This window comes from Stegodyphus dumicola, chromosome 1 (assembly GCF_044657685.1).
Source record: "Stegodyphus dumicola isolate Sdum_Otavi_A_Nest chromosome 1, ASM4465768v1".
In the NCBI taxonomy this organism is placed as follows: Eukaryota; Metazoa; Arthropoda; class Arachnida; order Araneae; family Eresidae; genus Stegodyphus; species Stegodyphus dumicola.
The window spans coordinates 244552225-244574166 of NC_140768.1; the positions used below are offsets into that span (position 1 = coordinate 244552225).

The following is a 21942-nucleotide window of genomic DNA, read 5'->3' on the forward strand; positions in this document are numbered from 1 at the left end:
TAACTGGATATGAATAATTATTTTACATAAATAAATCGGACTTGGAATTCAATGCGTTATTACTCTCATATAAAAGGTAATCTCTGGTTACTTACAAGGAACATATTACATTTTGGGGTAGGGATCATGTACTTAGTTGTTTATAATTCTCAGAGCATTTTAACATTTTAATAAATTGATTAAATAGAAAAATAACACTGTATTCGTTATTTACTTAGTTAGGGTTTTATTATGTTATAAATGTTAATAGTTATTTATTCCACAGTTTAAAAGTGAACCCTCTCAATATAAAATCCTTTACTATTTTAATTGCAAAACTTCAGAATGACCTTAGAGCTGGTGTCCTTGGCTATTAAAGGCGAGTATGGTGTTTGTCATGGGTAATAATGTAAATAGTGAAGTTATTGCCTTTAAAAGTTTATGAGACCTAGTTTTGAGTGCGCGGTTTACATTACTGTTAGACATTTTCAATTGATATAAATGAAAACGAAGTTATAATTCTTTACAAATAAAACCTACTGGTTTGCTTAAAAACTTTATATTATTCTCAAAACGAAATTTCTTTGGTAACCACTATTTGTATTTAGTTTTATATCTTTGCCTATTGTGATATAATTCTCAGTTTTTTTTTATTATCAAAAGCCTAGCCATTCGTACGACACACATTCAGTTTCTTTAATTCTGTTCGTCATCTTGATGGTAACATTTTTAACTCTCTAGAAAGAGGTTTTGGTAGCGATACTCGCCTTAATAGTTATTTTGCCCAGATATTTTACATTAGTTATTCGTCTTTACTTTTGGCTTGTCAAAGTAAATCGGGCCGAAAATAAATTAAGCCAACTATTGGTTAGACTGTTTGTTTTAGTGTGCATTTTGTTCAGTTAAATCTTTTAATAAAATTATTTCGTTAAACATTTCCCTGACGTAGTTGTTATTTTGTAAACGGAGCGATTACTCGCTTTCTCTCTTAGTAAAATTGAAGAACATTAGTTAACTGATAGAGAGTAACACTACAAAGCTAGTATGTTACATTACTCCAAAAACCCAAATCATTCCGAGCTTTTCATTTCATTTTCCTGCTGAAAACACTGTAAAGAGGTTTTTAGATGGCGCTATGCGCAGAGAATATTTGTTTATGTTTTGATTAGTGGAAAAGAAGTTCCCGGCCTGTAATGGCAGGAATAATAATTGCTCGCCTAAAATAAATGTTTTTATTTGTGTGTGTGAATCAAGTTTCATACATGGTTCACTTATTCACAAATACTGCGGATTACTGCTATTAAGAAAGAACTCACTCCGGAAAGATCTGAAGAGAATACAACAAACAGATAACTCTCCTTTCATTATGCGTGACATCCACCTGCCTTTATGTTAGGTTTCTCCTTAAGGAAACGTTTCCAGACATATATTTTCCAGACGATTCAAAGCTATACTGTTTTTACAAACAGAAAATACTTGTTGATGAATCTAGGATATTCTATTGTCTGTCTCTCATAGGAATATGACCTCCTTAATGTTCCTTTATGAATCTAGGATGTTTATGGTCTATCTGTTATAGGAACATATTCCGACAGAATGTCTATCGCTTGCTCTAAAAATATGCCCTCAGTTTTTTTTTTCATATAATTGCCTTGGAAATACGCATTTAAGTTTTCTATCTTGGTGTACTTTAATTAGAGATATATGATGAATCAATGGGAGATAAATTATTTTTGATTTTTGTTTTGAATAACTTACTTCTTATAATATTATTTTGCCTTTTCTATGTTATAAAAACATTCGCCTATATAACATTAGAACTTTCACCTGACTCACCTCTGTTTGAAACGCGTAATGGCTGTTAGTTATCATCATCAGTTAAGCATAATAGCAAACGTATTTCTCGTAATCAAAAAGCAGTACGCATTTCTCGTAATCAAAAAAAGCAGTACGTATTTCTCGTAATCAAAAAGCAGTACGTATTTCTCGTAATCAAAAAAAGCAGTACGTATTTCTCGTAATCAAAAAGCAGTATCTATTTGTTGATTTTATAAGATGATGTTACGCTTACAAAAACGAGAATAACTGTTATTGGCCCTTCATAACGGTTTGACTGAATTACATATTCCTGTCCAAAAAGGCTTACATTTCATTTTCAGTCCTTAGAATATGGAGCATGATAACTATTTCTTTCACAGATCTCGGTTCGCTACCAACTGATTTGAAGAACATTCCACTAATTATTTATTAACCAGTGTTTGTTATCTTTGTATCACTATGATTTGACATCATTCAACCACTAAAACTTGCAGTACAATATGTTCTGTAGGAGGAAATTGTAAAATAATAATCTATTTATATTACACTGCAGTTGATTGTACAATGGGGTATAATTGAATTAAGATATAATTTCATTATAATTGAATTAGTTTATGCAAATGTGGTAGAGCTGCTGCCTCATTACTGTGCACGTGAGTACGTTGATGTAAGATATTTACAATTGGAAATTTAACCCTCTCTAAAATTTTTTTAAACTAAAATTATTGGTAAAATTTGTGAATCAGATTCCTTCAACTGGAGAAAAATAATAGATGTTCGGAATATTTGTCCTTCAATTTCATAAATAGTTCTAGTGCTTTGGTTATCTTGCTTCACAATGTCAAGAGATAGCAAGAGTAGACATATATCTGAGAAAGAAAGACCAATTGCGCAAACTTCAAGGGACAATCAACCTTGAATGATCACGACCTTCTAAACCTCAGCCGCATCATACGTAGCCAGTGGCACCCAAAGCTTAGTACAAGTGAGCACAACTGAATGAAGGGTGTAATTGAACATGTAGTATACGGACAGTGCAGCTCTCTCTTTTCTGTACGGACTTCTGAAGCCAAAGACTCTTGAAAGTGCTGCTTCACACTGCTCGTCTCTGCAGCTTCTTGCAGAGACCACAGAACTCCTTGATTATAAGCACGATTGGAAGCGAGCATAATAAAAGTTAAGCTATCACTTATTCGTTGTTAGTTGGTTCAGAGTTTTGCGCCAGCACTATAATGCATAGATCCTAGATGCCAGGCAGAACAGCACAATATCACGGGTGTTCAGGGGTGTTTTCTTTTGACAATGTTTAGGGTTTTTCATACCTTTAGCAAAGACCCTCATTGCACCTAAGATTATAAATCTGCCTTGGGTCACGTAGATCATTCATGTTCTTTTGATATCCGGATGGAATGCATTAGCAAGATAACTACTCCTTTCACAGATCTCGGTTCACAACCGCCTGATTTGAAGAGTATTCCACTGATTATTTCCTATTTCCTAGAAGCATTAAATTAAATTCCGTTGAACGAATTTTGAAAATTCTAGAAAAAGGAGTGCATGTCTGTCATTCTCCACTATGGTCTTTAAGAGATTTACTGGAAACTCTATAAAAAGTGTGACATGTCATACCCCTATATTCAGTAAATTTGTCGAATCCACGTCTAGCAAAGAATCAGCAGTCATTACTGGTTACAATTACCCTTAATTCGAAGGCACTTCTTTGTATGACAAGTGAAATCATGGAATTAAAATCCGCCCTATACTTTATATTTCATTCTCACTTTAAGTCAGCTGTTCTAATTTTTCTAAATAAAGAGTCAGAGTCTTTTCTTTGGTTTGATCATTGCGAAATTAAAAGTTTTTTTTATTACATTTTAATGTATTAGTCGAAAATAAAATTCGAAGTATGTATTTGTTGAGTGTAATTATTCAGGATGCCTTATATGAAAAAGAAACAAGGTTGTTTTTGGTGTTGTAATCGTTATGAAATATTAAGCAGGTAGTTTTACATCACTTAAGTCACGCGTCATAAATCTACTGTATCTACGGGTAATAGAACACACCGGAAAACACTTTTCACCTTAGAATGTATTATTACAAACACAATGGGTGTTCGCTGAACCGCGCCTTATATTTAGGAGCACATACACAATTCGAAACAAGGGATGAACAAAAAGCAGCGCAAAATATCGAACCAAAGTCTCACTGAACACAAATAAACTTTAGTAACGAACCAAATAAACTTTAGTACCGAACACAAATAAACTTTAGTAGCGTAGGACGAAATAATGCAATGAAAATTCGATGTGTTACAGAATTAGAACAAAGAACAGAAGTACTAATGAAATCACATGCACAAACCCAGCAACTACTGAAATGAAGAATTCTTAAATTTGTTCCAAATGGGAACTATTACTTTTCCTGGAAACCTGGTATCGTCAACCTAAGAGTTCCTAGTTGGTTTGAAAATTACCAGTCATAGCGTTGATTTCTGCGGTAGCTACTAAAAGCCAGGTAATACGACCCTCATTGAACTCAATGAGAATCTGGCACGTGCAAGATTTCAGATGTCTTCATGAAACGAAATTGAGAGGAGACAGATCGGGTGTGTCAGAGAACCAAGTTATGGTCGCCAATCCATTCGCCTGGAAATGTCACATGTAGATGAGCGTGCACCGCCATGTTGAAATGCGCTGTAGCGCCATCGCCCTACAATCACGTTTTCCGAGTGCAGGTTTTTTTTTTTTTTTTTTTTTTTTTTTTTTTTTTTTTTTTGTATGCACATTGGCCATTCGCAATCGCTGCTGGACCTTCCTAGACCTGGCAAGATTATAATATTTTGCCGCAGATATTGCATCAGCGCGACGTTTAAGACACATCAGCGCAACTCTTAAGACGTTTAATGCCATTTTACACTTTCCCGTAGGACGATATCCACATAAATCTGTTCTGAGAGGGTGGCATAAGAGAAGAACGAAAACGTTATACGTTTTTGAAATTATTTAAAATTCTATTTTATTAGCTGAAGAGTAAAAATGAAGGAGGGTCTTGGAAAAGAAAGAAAAAGAGTGTTAAAAATTAAAAGAGGATCTTGGGAAACAAGAAAGTGGGAATCATAGTGCGGAAATATAGTGCAGAACACGAAGATTCTTCGCGTTTCTAGACGTGTCTGACTGTGATAACCAGCGCGTAATAGCTGCATTTGTGACCGTTTATTCTATGGCGAAACGTTTTTGTTTCTGTGTGCTCTATAACTCATATACGTTTGTTGGATTCGTTTAGAAAATAAGTGGGTATTTAAATATTCATAGATTTATATCATACTATATATCGCACTTAAATCCTCTAAACTTATTGCTCGTAGCGTTTGTTCAATTCACTCTACAATTTAAGAGCAAAATATTATAAAATAATTGTAATGTGTACCTCTTTATCATTTATGTACCAGTGCAGCTCTGCAGGAGGTTGGGATCTAGATGCTGTGCAATTGACATCAACTATTTCACCTACTTGGTATTCGTTCTTCCCACCTGATATAGTAGGGCCATCTTTCATTGAGTCTGTAAAGAAATAAAAGAAAATTTTAATTTATTTCATTGACTTAAATACTATTGCTAAAAATTTCTTTCAAGGAATAATAATTAGCACTCTATCAGTATAATTTCATGTGCATCTCGTTACATACAAAAGGTTATCATGTGTAATTTTACTAACAATTTATTTTTAGTCCTTCATAGAGCACTAAAAATGATTTAAATCAATATAAAGTGAATTTTGTTTAATATTGCATTTCTGTCCTTATTTTATGTTTATATTTTCTACGTAGACCAGTTTATTAATTTTTCAGGCATACGGGATATTAATTACAAATTTTGTATAATAAAACAGTAAAACATTTGTTTAGAAATGCATCAGAAAAATTACATGCTCTCTTTGAATACTGACAAAAAGGTATGAAAGTAATTAAACCAAAGCTTTAGGCACTCAAAAAAAAATCCAGCTTGTTTCTTTACAGTTGCTTAAAGGAAGAAAGAATAAAAGACAACTCTAATTAATTACTTTTTAAATAGAAGATTAGGTCGAGGAACGGTGTAAATGGAAGATGAACGCACTATTGCATAAATTTATAGTTTAAAAAAATCTTTGTCTAAATAAAACTCTATCCGTTTCAATGGCGAACAGACACAGGTCCTTCTTTTCCAAACAAAAATTATTTTTGCAAACTACGAAGATCAGAAACCATTTGTATGTCAAAAGCAATGAGTGGAACAAACGGAATCTCAGCTTAGCGTCATCTGTCGAGGAAATCAGTAATGAAATGTGAAAGAGTAAGTAGTAGAGCTCCCTAAACGATATGAAGAACTTCACTGGAATTACTGTCATTAGTTAAACAAGATACGAAAACAGTGACGAAAGGTAAAAGACTACGATTTAGAGTTTTCTAAAACCTTATGAAGGCCTGCATTGAATTACTATTATAAGTTAAAGAAGATGTATATTTTCGTCAATGTGTAATGTGAGAAGGAAATTCAGTACACCAACTGAAAAATCTTTATAGATAATAATTGCAGAACTAATGTCAAAACTGTGATTTGTACAATTAATTATAGTTGGAAAAATCACAGTTTTACTTTGATATTAAATTTTCACGCTATTATCGTTTGTGCGATATATGACAAAATATGCAATACCCGAACGCTACACAAACGTGAATTGAACTTAAGTCAGAGATGAGATCTTTTAAAAATAAATGCTGAATTTTGCTGATAGAAAACGGATGTTGAACAAATGGAGAATCCGAGAGATTTTGTTGCTGATAGAAGAATGAAATAAAACAACGACAAAGTTATTATTGTCGGTAACTGCATGTCTTTTTTGATGAGAAAATGAAATGTTTTAAAGGTCTTTATCAATCACTGTGAGAGAAAATCCAAGTAGCTACCGATTTCAAATAACTTTCTTGAGAAAGATTCTGAACTACTTTTAAAACACGATACACATAAAAGTGAAAAAAAAAAAAAAAAGAAAGAAAAAAAAAACTACTTTTTGTTTAGTAAGGTGACGTGATTTCACACTGGAAAACAAACAAGTAGAAAATGGTTTATTGTTAAGAGAAGTTTTGAAATAAAATTCACTGGATTAAAAAAAAAATTGAATAATTAGATTACCCAGGAAATGAAAGGAATAATCAGATTCAGTTTCAAAATTAAACTGGAGGGTTGTATCTATCGAATTCATAACAGATAAAATTTTGGTAAAATCTTCTTTATTACTGTCAAAAAGTGTGAATATGTAATCATCATGGCGATTCAAAGACGTAATAAATATAAAAATATTGCGGTTATTCCGTTTCATCGTACAATCAGAAAACGGAAAACGCTGCGATTCTCCATTCAGATTTTAAATTATTTTCTATGTATCAGAAAAGCTCTCTGTTCGATTGTTTTTAAGATCCCACATCTAATTTTAATTCTTGAAGAATTTATATCATATCTTAATAGTAGGGTTTTTCATACGTCAGCCAAACTAAACTGGCATTCAAATTTCGCTCAAACAAACATGAATCTTATGTTCGCAAAAGAGAAATAAATTACATATTTGACAGCTAATAGCTATTGAACACTTATTCACAGTTATGAATTTGGTTTTGCAAAAAGATATCTGTAAAACTTCCTTCGGTTAGTGAATCGAATTTCTTTAAGTTTTCATATTCAAGAAAAGTTATCATATTTATATAATAATATAAGTTAAAATCCAATCCTTCCTAGTATTTTCAAAACTTCAATAAATTACTTTTTATTATCAAATTTTATTACTATTTTCCTCAACAGATGCCGCTACGTTTCAGTTTGTTTTCTTATACCGTAGTTCAAAATGAAAATGTGTGTCGTTCTTTCCATTCTGCCCGGGGGGCGGTGAACTTAGAAGAAGGAGCTGTGTTTGGTTGCCCTTAGAAATCTATACGGCTATATTGTTTTACTTAATAACTATGATAAACGTGCAGAGATATTATGTTATTTGGAAGCAAGAGATGAAAAATGAGGAATGCCCTCGCCGGGACTCGAACCACGGACCTCTCGAGTACGCGTCGAGCGTGCTGACTATTACACCACAAAGGCATGATAAGAAGACAGGAGAAATACTTTATAAACTAATGTAATTGTTTTACTTAAAAATTTTAACGAAGAATAATATTAGAGTTATACAAATGACACACGAATTTGAAATTTTTAGGTAAATTTAATTCTTTAATGAGAGAATATTTTTTACACGGAAATAGTTTAAGTACTAAACCATACAAAAAGAAATCCATGATGATTATGGTATTTTTGTGAATTATGAACATTTAAAGCTTTTTAATTCAGAATTTAAAAGCATTCTTAATGCAAAATTTAAGCAAACTTTTAGTCGTCCTTAAAAACGAAATATGATCTAAAGAGTGGACAAAAGTTGTGATATTTTTCTAATAATTCGATACTGAAATTACTGATATAAAAATACACTTAGTTGAAATAGGCATGACTAGAGGTTGTTGAAATAGGTAGTTGAAATAGGCATGACTAGAGGTTGTTGAAATAGGTAGTTGAAATAGGCATGACTAGAGGTTGTTGAAATAGGTAGTTGAAATAGGCATGACTAGAGGTTGCTGAAATAGGTAGTTGAAATAGGCATGACTAGAGGAATTTCTCATAGCCTCTGATTTGTTTCGCGGCGGTAATGAAGGAAACTAGTTCTTAGCATTAATATTTATTTACAAGAAAAAATATCCACCTTTTGTTCAAAAGTTCTAATCCGTGCTTAAATATAAAAAAATTAAAAAACATTTAAATCTGAAAAGTTTCAGGCTTTAAATTACGTCCAAAGAGGCGTTTTTTAACATTGTTTGTGTTACCTTTATTTATTAATTATCATGTTCTTCGCACTTCATAAAATTCAGTTCAAGAGTAATATTGCAAAATTATTTTTAAATGAGCATATCTTTGGAATTTCCGATACACAGTCTCGCGCGCTGGAGATAAAAACTTTTTTTTTTTTTTTTTTTCTGTAGAACGTTGCCATTGCTCGCTACGAAATCCTTGAGTTTTTTTAATAAAAAAATTCGTTACAATAAGTTTTACAAATATGAAACTGATAGTAAACCAAATTCCAAATTTCAAATTTGGGCTTCCAGATACTCATATTCGCATGAAAATTACGTTATTCAAAATTTGTATGACTCTAGGTACCGTTGTTTTATCACAATGCGAGAAACATGAATACATTTATGAAGATTCTTCATTATTTAATTTTTTAAAATATAATACAGGGGGATAGTATTAGGTGGCAACAACCTGAAAAGTGAAATAACGCTTGTAGTGAATCGACGCAAAATGTCAAAACAAAATTATTAGTCCTTCTGAGCAAATTGTCCCTTTGGATTAAAAAAGTCTTTACAATTTGAGGATGAATATAATTTCTGTCTCTATTAACTTTTGAAAATGAAACTGAAATCTCTTCTTTTACTTTATATTTTAACAATATATGAAGAATTATCAAGAAAAAAATATCAAAGTATAGACGACATAGTATTGTAATCCTCCTGCAGATTCATTTCCATTGCAAAACAGCCGCTATCATTATTGTATTGAATAATGAAAATGGATTCTTTGAAATTATTCTTCTGTTCTCAATCGAACAAACTCAAAACCTGCCTTCCAGCTACTAACTGAATAATTTAATATTCTGAAGATGTAAATTTTTTTTTCCAAATTATAATAATAAAATGTGTTCCACCTACGAGAAAAGTTTTCATTTAAATCTGGGAAATTCTCATGCCATTTACCACTACGTGTGCAGACATACATGCTCAATCCGAATCGATGTCTTATGAAGGGCTCATGAGAACGGCATACACAAGAGCAGCACATAGTGTATGAGAATGGCATACATACAGTAGCACATAGTGCATCTCCCAACTTTAAATAACAGTGAGAATGATTTAGCAGCTTTATACGACTATCAGATAACAGTACACCCATAAAAATACGAATAACATAGAATCAATGATCCTTGAAGTTAATGTCCTTTAATGGTCATCCCGTTTGATCCGAAGCAACGCAGGAAGGTATCTATGTTGCGTCTTAACATATGTTGTGGAATAAAGTCGCAGTATAGCTGTATTTATGCGTCCCGTTGCGCCGTCCTGCGGTGGAACTAAATTATATTCTTCAGTTATATTTTCAACAATTCTGCCGATCCAGCTGTCTAAGCAGAGTTTCGCCACAATACCCATTAAACGTCTGCTCTAATGAAGACTCACACTGCTGCAATCCCCACTTGCCAAGGTCTGTGGTTAAAAAAATTGACTTTTAGTTCTCCATGGAATTAAGTATGCCACACATGCGCACATGCATTCTGACAGGGTTCACGACTCAAACTGGTAGATATAATGTGCATCATCCTATTATTTTACCTTTTTCTTTAACTCCTAAAAAGGTGATGAAATTATTCTATAACAATTGCTTGATGAATCAGAATATAAAGAATCACTTAATCAGCTAGTAAAAACGTTTTCTTGAATTCTTGTCAGATGCTGTTTTCTGTCTCTTACCACATAATTGTGTTTCTCAGAGTGTCAAAAAGTTCTAACTACTCTTTGTCGAATATTTAAATTCTTAAGCTTAGGATGCACAACATGGATCAAATTGCCATTTAATTTCCTAGTTCTTGCAAGTTTTCTTCATCTACAGTTGAATTACAGCTACAGGTTTTTATGTTGTTTAATATGAAGTTTAAAGTAAACATAAAATTTTCGTTTTATCAATAATTGTTTTTTCAAACGCTCAAACAATGTCCTGTGCGTTACAATACACAACATAGCGCAGCATCAAACTCATATTTTAGTTCTTAATGGCAGAAATAATTTTTCAAAGTATAAATCAGAGATTCTGTAATACTTTTGTTATTCTGTAATATTTGTTGTAAAGTATTTACTATTTTATTTTACATTTTTATGTACCATTATATTTTAATATAGTAATTAATTTAAGACTGTATTACGGATATGGAAATTTCGGTATTTTATGTCAAGATATATAGCTAAAAATTCGAAACTTACGGAAAGAGAATTTCTCCATTTGCAAATATAACTTACCAATGGATGCAAACTAAAAGTGCCAAAACATTTTACTCAGAAATTAATTATATAGCCTACCTTTCAAGAACCAAGCAAAAATAATGACAACTCTGATGATAGAGAAAGTTGAAATGAAAGTGAATTTACTCAGCTTTACAAACTAAGGAAAGTTCGTTTCGAAATTGAAAATTATTAGTACTCCAGATCCTTCAAGGTTTTGACGCATGTTATTCGAAGTTTTAATAAAGCTAAAAAATCTGGAAAATGAAATCCAAATGTTACTTTCAAATATTTTATTTCAGAGAATAACTAGAAAGATAAAAGTATCTATTTATCAAAAAGAAAGGTAAAACTATTGTCTAGCAGAAGGATGCAAATTAGAAGTGTGCTTCCAAAGAACTACAAGTATTTGTTAAAATTTTATTTTTACTTAAGGTCAAAGAAAAAACTGCGTTTCTATCCGTGACATATTCAATATAATCGAACGCTTTTTTCATTATACAGCTGCTTTCTCTTCAAGAAAATTCGAAAGCATAATACATTACAAGTTTTGATGGCAAATGAAGAAACTCTGGAAGAAAAACCAAACAAGATTGTGTTTTCATACATACAGCGTGTCCAAAAACGTTCTTACTTCGGTCTTTCTTCCACAATTGTTATTCATAGACATCTACGTCTAACTACAGACGTGCTTTATCAAAATATTCATATTATGACATTTTAAATAAAAAATCAGTTTCTTAAAATAACGAAATCTAATTTTTTATGCGGCCTTCTAGTTTCTGTAGTAATATTTTGTAAAAATTATACCCATTCTAAAATAATAACAGAAACTATTAAACTAAGCAAAATGTAAATCAAAGTTTAACATTATTCGTTATTTTAAACTTGACAAAACAATGACTGAGTAATACATAAACATGCTTCAAAACATTTTAATACGCATTCGACTCAGAAATATCCCATTCTTTTTTTTTATTGTGCTAGGTGTAGCAGCAAGATCGAATACACAATGTTCAGCATGAAGTTTATTAAGGATCTAAATCCTGATATAAGACATTTACTAGAATGCTTGTCAAATGAGCTTATTACTCCATAAATGTCAAAATAGAGCTCATCTTTCATCTCTGAAAGTATTCAAAGCGATGTAAAGATATCATTTTTCGGAAAACGGCTTTCAATCAATCTTGTGGAAAGATGCTGTATTGTGTTACTAATGTTGAAAAGAATACTTGTAAAATTGGTATTGTTTATTTGACGTTTTAAAATAGTTCTGAATGAATGCTTGTATGCATTTTCTGATTATTTTAATATTATTGAGTTGTCTGAGTATGCAGAAAGCTCGATATTTCTGAAAACAAAACGTTTTGAAAGCTGAAAATGAATATATTTATGTTACTTATAACATGTCGTAATTAAAGATTCTAATAATTTCTATATTTGATTTATTAGGGCTCTTAAAAGTTTATCAGACTAAAAGAAAGATGCAATTTTATGACGAACTGATCATCCCAGTGTTAACACAGATTACATGTAATATTGCATATAATTCTAAGAAACTTTATGTATGCAAATGAATGGCCACACTAAATATTTAACTCTCAAACGCCTTCAATATCTCTATTAAACAAAATGCATATTTTTGTCTATCTGTCTTCGTAGATTAAAATAGATGAAGCGTGTGAAGCGCTATTCGTGCTTGGAAAGAAAACATTTATCAAGTTTTATATCGATTAAAAGAGAACTACACAACGTGGCAAATTACTCAGGAACTCATATGGTTGGAATACAAACAATTTTGAAAAATTCAAAAAAAGTTATGGAACTGCAGTTACTTTCGCAGCAATTTAAAACAGCTTAGCCCACTCAGCTGTGTAATTAAAGCTATGTTGGCACCAACAAAACATATACCATAGCAACTCATTATACATTTTGCATTATAATTAACTGAATGTCCCCTTAAAATTCTATAACAGTATTCACTGCTTAAAATTAAAGTAATTCATTCGTAGTATTACATGACTCTAACCCTTAAGAATTAGTGAACGTGTCCCACTAAATTCGAGCAATTTTTGTTTATACGTACATGTTATCTTTATATATAAATCATTTATTTTTTTAGTATGAAATGTATTCCAGGAAAGGAAGTGCACAGTATTCAATTTACGTACGTTAAAATGTATTTAATTTCTTTCACATTATGTACTCGTTAACATTATTATATTATATTAACGCTGAAGCGTAGCTCGAAATTCTGAGAAATAAGATGGAAAATCGAGGTTCAATTTCTCTCAGTACTCTAATCTCTAAGTGCATGTAATGAATTTTCACATTCTGCCATGTGTGTCTTTGTAACGTAAGTGGTTATCATGTCCAGCTAATACGTCAGAGATCCATAGTTTGAATCCACTTCGGTTAATTTTTCATATTCTCTGTTCTAAATGTTCATAATCTTTATAGTGTAAATGGTTGCATAAATTAAATATGGCAGACGCTATTTGGTCACTACCTGTATTTAGTCATCTAGTTAGCGTGATTCTTAGTATTTTCATATGCCTTATATATCTCTAATACTGTCGTTTGGATTCCCCCTGGGGGCCAACTTCCGGCGTTCTGGCTAGGATCTGTACTTACACAGACTCCAATTCTGTAGTAAATAATCAAACTTCACAATGACTAGAACCGTCGTTTATATGGTGGTAGATTCAGGCTCGCCTGGGACCGCACTGGTACTGCGATGTTAGTTGTAGGGCCGTTACATGGTTTGATATCAAAGGTTGTCCTTGGAGGTTTGGCTCTCTTTGGTAACACTGGGGGAGTCTACAATGTAACTAAGTTCTCTTTGTTGGTGGATGCATGCCGTCCACTGACTTGAGATCTAATTCCCAGACTGTGTGCATCAAAATTGTCCTCCTGGGTTGACCGGGAACATTATGCCTTCTTGGATTGCTTCTGGGGTTTGGGGCATTATAACCGTGTAACGGTTTCTCGAATCGTAAATCCGGTAGCTCTTTCTCCATAATGTAATATCTTAGCACACAGTGTAGTTAAGGCATTCAATCAATAATAAGAAGATGCATGATTCGAACACTGAGTTTTCATATTTCTTCCCCCTAAATGTTTAATGACTTCTACATGGATGTTATTGAAGTTCCAAATAATGATATTTTTATGATTTATTGCTTGTGTTTTAATAATGACTGAAATTTACATCACTGATGTCATGTAATTGAGATTAAAAGCTTGAGAAAATAAAATGTAGTTAAATAAAGGAGGGGAAAGAAAAAGGAAATCTGAAACGAATCTGTGTTTAACGTCGCATTGGAAGGTTTGCTGAGTTTTCTTATGTCCCAACTGAATTCACAATCTCCTAGTCTGCTCTTGGACTCACTACTGCTAACAGATTTTTTTTTTTGGTCTTTTTAGCTCTATTATTAAGCAACGCTTTCTTCGCACTTACACTCCATACAGTTCAACAGCAAAATCACAAAGTTATTAATAGCAGCACAGCAGTGTACGTTTAGAATTTTCGATGCTGGGTTAAGTGTTGGCATATATTTCTCTATTTTTGTCCAATGTTTTCTCAGTTCATCATATCAGTATTCTTTTTTCTCAGTAAATGGTTTAAAAACGATTCTTTGTCTTTTTATGACCAATCTATTGCGTGTTGAACATTATTTACTAAATATTTTTTTGTATAACTATTCGTATATAAAATTATATTTTATATGCATATTTATTTATTTTTGCTGCCATACTGAAATTTAAGTCGTTTTCAGCAACATTAGCGAAAGACGAGTAATATATAAGTAATAAAACATAAATGAATATTGATAATGAAAATATGACAACTTGCATCCCCCATGTAAATTATTATAAGCCATGATTAATTCGCTATGGGACTGTCTCCAACATTTAGATCTCGAATGCATTTTTGGCAAATAATGTACTATCAGTAGTGTGAAATTTTGGGAAAAAGTACAATAAATTGAAAGAAAATAAACTAAAATCTACTTTTCTATGGAATTTCAGTTGTCTTTCTGCTTTCTTAAAAGTATTTTCGTTAAACAAAATTTACACCAATAGTTAAAAAATACCGATACCGTCATGGGATTTGAACTGAGAAATTTATATGTCATCTGCTTGCATGCTTACGGGGTTTGTGTTTATATTTTAACAGTCATGAGCGCTTACAGAGAATGATGTGGATAATGATGATTAATAGGAAGATGTATAATCGAAGAAATCACGATTTCATCCCATTGCATCAGTAAGAGAGCTCGCACGTTAAACTTGCGCAAGGAATATTTCATATCTGGCCATACCTCAGGCGGAAAGACTTGTTACATGGTTGCCTTTCTTTGGTTACACATGGAATTTCTCAGAGTTTAATGGGAATATGACCCAGCTTCTCTTAAAGAATCCTCCAGGAAGATGCATTCAAGGGAGAATGGTGCTTTGTTGTTTTCAAATAATCATATCTGGCTAGAGTGTACACTAATTCAAGAGCAAAGGGTGTGACATTCTGAAGAATATTCTGTGAAGGAAGCACTTAGAATTATCGTTTTTATATACCAAGCACAAAGGAGAACTAGAATGTTTATGATGTTCTGTTATTTTATTTCTTTGCATATGTAAGTAACACATTTTTATGCATGCATGTAACATGTGTTATATTTTACAAAGCATGTAATAATGTGCTTTTGTTGGTGCAACTGGTAAATCTCACCAGCTCCTAGACTTAAGTTCATATTTTAGTTGTTTATTCTATTTTAAGTTATTTCATGTAGTAAGGTGGTAGTTCTACTGCTTAACGGGACTGATTTAGGCCTTGGTTTAGATCTCAATGTTTCTTTAATTAAATAGCTCCACTAAGCCCTTTTAAGCCTCTAATGGCGGTACAGGAAGTTCAACCAGTCATACCAAGCACTGTCTGCTTATATTTATCAAGTACTCTCTGCTTGCATGAATATTTTGGCTCCTATATGACAACTGTATACCTTAGTTTACTTGAAATCTATTGTGAAAAGCTGCATCTTTCGACAATACTTCATTCTGTCAAGAAGGTTATTGAATGATTCTTGTAATATGAAGAAGAATGTTTTGCTATTGTCATGGTTCCTTGTTTTCTTGGAGCCCACCAGCGGCCGAGCAGTACACTGAACACTGGTAGTTCGGTCCAAGGTACGAATCCTGCGAACGGGCTGGCTGCATGAGTGGTTTCGTGGTTTTCCCCATGTGAAACGTGTATACGAGACAGTTTCCCTTAGAAAGTCCTCCACGAAGGCAACCCTACCCTTAGGTAGATAGCCCTCGACGCTTTGCCGTAATTAAATAACCTAACCTAACCTAACCTTGTTTTCCTTGATCCACTTGGGAATTTGTGGTTTACAGAACGATTGCAGAATAGCGATCATGCAATTATAGAAAGTGAGGTATATTATGTCGGGATTATAATAATAGATATCAAAATACCAAACTATCCTTTCTTCGAGTCTATGCTTTATCATGTAAAGTTACAATTAGTTTGTATTAGTGAGTTATTTATATTAATTTCAGCCTTTGCTAGAACTTTTCCTTTTCGTTTGCTTACCAGAAATGCAAGTAAATTAAAAAATATTGAAGATGAGGTTTTTTGAATTGTAAGACAACGTGTTTCTGCCTCTCGAGACCATGCTACTTTAGTTCCACCATCTCGTTGAAATTTGCAATTACTCGGCTTGGCCCTTTTTGTGGTTGGCATTTAAATTTTGACTCCAGATAGAGTTTTGAGTCAATATTGATTTAAATTTATTAATGTAATCTTTCATACAAATTATAATTTAATTTAAATTTGATTGTTGTTTTAGTTACATCGCCAAACTTGGTGTCGATCCTGTTAGCACGAGACGTGCATGTATGGTTAAAATTTGTGTTTAAATAATATAAGGTATTTCTCCCACTTCCCTAGAGTGTCTTCGTGGTGTCACGGTAGCACGCGGGGCTGGTATTTCAGTGGTCCGTGGTTCGATTCCCGGCGAGGGCGTTTGCTAATTTTTCATCTTGCCTGCTTTCAATAAATACCTAATGACTGTACAAGCGGCCCCCTAGGTTGCCTTTGTGGTGTAACGGTAGCACGCTGGGCGGGTATTCCAGAGGTCCATGGTTCGATTCCCGGCGAAGGCGGTTGCATATTTTTCATCTTTTCTGCTTCCAATTAACCTAATGACTCTACAATAAAAATGTTATTTTGAAACCTTTCCAAGACTTTTCAGTTAATTTCAGACATACCTATAATTCGCTCTACGTTTGTTAAGAGTTTATCCTTCTAAAGAATGTCAAACTCTATAAATAAAAAGGTTCTTTTAGCAGCGAGTGGAAGACCGTCGTCATAGTATAGATGTCATTACATTTTTCAAAGTAGGAAAATTAAAATTCAACCGCACCTCCTCCAGAATTCCAATTACGAATCTTATAAATGTTAGCTCGAGGGCATATAAAAAGTAAGAATATTATAATTCTTCTTCAGTTGAGAGAAACCCACTTAGAAGTGACTGGAAATCGGCACGAGACTTAATGGACGAAATCTAAGTTGTTATGGGTTATCACCGTCTACATTCTTCTTTTAACCATCACTGTACAGAATACTAACTTTTTCAGAACAGGAAACGTGAAAATTAACTCTGTTCTCGCTGAGATTCAAACCACGAATCTTCCACTTCCTATCTAGAGAGGAAGGAGATAATTATTTACAATATTGGATAGGGGATTTTAAAAATTTACCTGGTCAATGAAGTGTTGAATACAGTGATGAAAGCTTTAACGTTTTCCTAAATAAGCATAATTTGAAATTTCTTTTGATATCTTACGGTCACTAAAAGCAAATACGTTATGGAGAAACTTTGAATTTACTCACCGAATCCTGCATTAGATGCCGTGGCTGCTTTTGTAGTATTATTAGAGATGGTAATTTCTTCGCTCCTAAGTGTATGAGCTTGCGAAATGATGGCTTCGCACTGTATTTTCATTTTGCCTTCATAGAAATGCTCGTGTTTGGCATAGAACCTAAGCAATAGTATGGAGGTATACAGCCCCACTGGAGATTCCTTTGGCTGGTATCTTCTTATTTGGTCATTACTAGCCTAGTGAGAGACAAAAAAGGAAAGGTTTGTTAAGATTTAAAAATTAATTTTATATTCCACAATTTATTTTAATTCCAGAATGAAAGTTTATTTTATATTATTATATATATTAGTTTTATGTCGAAATTAATTATGTATTATATTATTAATTTTATATTACTATATATAATGGTAATTTTCTCCAACAGGTTTCGTAAATTAGCTATTTGTTGTAAAACATTTTAATGCAACAGATTGCTCATTACCTTCCTAGTTGCTACTTACAAGGCATATTGAAAAGTATAAGAAGGATTAGTACATATTATTCATTCAGTTAATACATTAGTGTTAAGCTCAGTAACTTTAGTTATACCATATTAATGTTAATAATTTCACCCTTATGCCATAAAATACAGTGATTAAATTATTAATTATATATAATTTATTACTTGCGGAATATTGTAGTGTAATGTAATATATGACTGTGCTGCAATCCTCCTGGCCAATAATGATTGGTCTCATGATAATGTAGTACACTCAACATAGCCACACAAACAGCGACACAAACAAAAATACAGTTAAAAAAATCAAACCAAAATTACCAATTTTATACTTTTGCCATCTAGAAATTTCGCCAAATTCTTTGCAAATCTAAACTGTTTCCTATGCAAAGAGAATTCATTTATGTTACCATGTTTTTCCCTAACATGTCACAATAATACTCAGTCTTCGACGAAATGTCGCGCATTGCCTTCAGCACTTCAAAAACTACAAAGACTATTATTTTGAAAATTAAATCTTTTCAGGTGCTCCGGGAAATGCCTGCGTCCAGTAATTATTTGGATTGTAATCAATATCACATATTCTTAGAAACTTTGAAGCTCAACAAAATATACTTTCCTTTTTCCCGAGACGTTCCATTTCTCTTCCCAGCAATCATGATAGAAATCCTTTATTTTATCAATAATAATTCTATTTGATGCCTTAATATCGAAGGTATCCCTGGCTTTGACCCATAGCATCCTCTTTGGCCAGTATGTCGCGCTTCTCATTGCCCATAACACCAATATGGGCTTTCACCCAGTTCACTTTCACTTCATGTACTTTTTCAACTTTCCCAAGGAGATTTTTCAAACCAGATGAAGTCTGTATATATTTCAATATATATTTTTACAGTCAGGGTTTCATAAATCCATTTATGATAACGAGCAAATATGGCCAATTCGGCTTCAAGCCGAATTGTAAGGTTCATGTCTAATTTTGCTATAGCCTATTTCTGTAACAAACAAGTAAACCACATATGCTGCACCAATTTCATTGTCATAACCCGACCGTCAGTAAATATATCCAATTATACTCCTGATACTGCACTTATTTTCTTAATACAGGATGTATGCTCTTAATATTAAAGGCAGAAAAACATGTATTATATGCACTTAAACCTTCGTAAATAATACAATCAACATTTTGCGAACGTAATACTGCATAATAAATTGCAAAATATTGTGTAATAAACATAATTTTTGGTGCATTTTTCAATTTCTTTAAAAGTAAATTTAGACTTTGGCTTTGTTTATTCTTTCCTTTATTAAAACAATGGACTTCATGAAATAGTGAAATAATACATGTCCTCTTTTAGCTTAATTTGTTAGGTCTTGATACCTTAAAATGAAAGCCACGAACCCCTACCAGTTATTGGGAGCAACTGTAAAATATTTAATAATTTTAGTTTTAATATAGCAGGAAGTAAAAGGATATTAGAAAGTTAGAACAAAATAAAATAATTTCAGATATATTACGAGAATGGACTGACTGTTTATTAAATATAATGCATTTATATTCGCGTTACTTAAAAATGAAAAAAAAAAAAAAAAAAAGAAAATTCTAAGCTGAACACAAAGATAAATAAACCATTCTTGAGACATAAATGATAAGCACAGCGTTGAGGTTTATGCTTATTTTTATAAGCTTTTATTAAGTTTACTCATAATGGTTTACTGTGAGTGAAATTTTGTCATTGATATTTAACCTATATAATAATCTATCGAGTTCATATTCTGCATACATACTACTTGTCGATGACAATACAATGTGGTGATGCGACTTTTTCAAAATTCGATTTAGATATTTTTAGTTAATGGTTAACGATTCCCATAGAGCACATATTGCACATCATCATCCCCTCCCATATTGCACTTCATCATCATCATTCCATATTGCACATCATTGTTTAACGAACAAACTAAACAAATCAAAATTTTACTACTTGCAGCGTTGAATAGAAGGGAAAAGTTCTCTTCAGTGAAACATATATGAAAAATTTTTAATTTAATTTCTGAGGTTTAGAAAATCGCTCAGTGTTTTAGACTAAACGACATTTGTTATTTTAAAATTTAATGTTTTAGACTAAACGACATTTGTTATTTTAAAATTTAATGTTTTAGACTAAACGACATTTGTTATTTTAAAATTTAATGTTTTAGACTAAACGACATTGACGGTTTTAAAATCTCAACATCTAAAAATTTATCAAATATAATGTGAAATTATCATAGTTAATAAAACAAACTTTCCGCCCTTTTTTAAAATAAGAAGGATAAAAAAATATTAATAGATCCAATTTTTATATGTTTTTAAAAATGTATTGCAGACTGAAACAGAAAGAAGAAAAAGCGTTTTTTTTTTTCAGAAAAATAAATGCTTTTGGCGCACTTAATGATTCGTTTTTTTCATTTTAAATTTTATTATATAATTAATATTACAGTCGTGTGCAAACGTTTAAGACCACACATGGGAAAATCAGATTTATTGGAATTTCGCAACATACACATATGTTATAAATGGAAAAATAGACTTACAAGGTCAGTATAGTCAGTATTTTGTCGAACCTCCTTTATTTTTTAATCACTGCTGCAATCCTTCTAAACAAGAGACTGAGAGACTGGCAGTAAGCTTGAGAAATCTCTTTACACCACACATGCTTTGTTGCTTCAACAAGTTCTGTAGCACTGGATGGTAGCTTCTCCGCGGCTTTATTTTTCACAATACACCACATATTATTTATGGGATTCAAATCTGGGCTGCTACCTGGCCAAACACTTGGATTTGAGTAGCTCTCAGATAGTCCTTAATATTCCTTGCCCTGTGACACGGAAACCCATCATGCATGAAAATTGAACAATGGGAGGCGAATACATTTAGCACGTGCAGAAAATTGCTGCACACTTGACTCATCGAAAAATAACACTGTACTCCACTGTTGCTCTGTCCAATTCTGATATTTTCTGGCCAAAGTCAGTCCTTCCTCTTTCATACTTTGTGTAAGTCGAGGTTTTCTTGCAGGTTTAAAGGAAAATAAACCATAATCTTTAGTCAAACATTTTGAAATAATACTCGAAATGACGTTTGTAACTTTGCAGGCAGAGAAGCTCAGTTTTATTGCAGGAGGTTGTTGGGCATCGAGTGATCATCCTTCTTATCACACGATCATCACATACAACAAGTTTTTCTTGCACGACCGCTTCTCTTAAGCTTCGTATAATTATCCGAAATTTTGAATTTACTGGTAGCTTGATGCATGCCTGTCTTGCTGACATTTACCTTCAAACTTATTTTTTGTTCAGAAAAACCAACATCTTGCAGGGCCGCTACTTTTGCCCGTTTTCAACAGTAAGTGAAGGGGTTTTACCCGTTACAAGAATTATACAACAGCACTATGTCCCAAAATGCAATAACGAACTACTGATAAACGAGACCACGTTATTTTTATAGCAGTAGAAAGCGTTTGATGCAATCAACGCATGAGATAACGCAATCACCAGCGAAAATGGTGCAATTTGCTAAAATACAGGAAAACGGCTAGTAGTCTTAAAATTTTGCACGTTACTATACGTTCAATTTCCGAAACTGAACATTCAAAGAGTTTCTCAT

The 21942-nt window shown here is 32.6% G+C and overlaps 1 protein-coding gene across 3 annotated transcripts in view; it reads right to left on the minus strand.

The window, feature by feature from the left end:
* Positions 1–21942, minus strand: part of LOC118192603 (synaptogenesis protein syg-2-like) — a 367366-nt gene that overhangs the window by 80000 nt on the left and 265424 nt on the right. For all 3 annotated transcript variants that reach the window (XM_085827019.1, XM_085827023.1, XM_085827027.1), the window contains exons 5-6: positions 17808–18033; positions 5224–5357 (exon numbers count right to left, since the gene is read on the minus strand). In XM_085827019.1, the coding sequence (XP_085683145.1) occupies positions 5224–5357; positions 17808–18033 (360 nt within the window). The remainder of the gene's footprint in view (positions 1–5223; positions 5358–17807; positions 18034–21942) is intronic.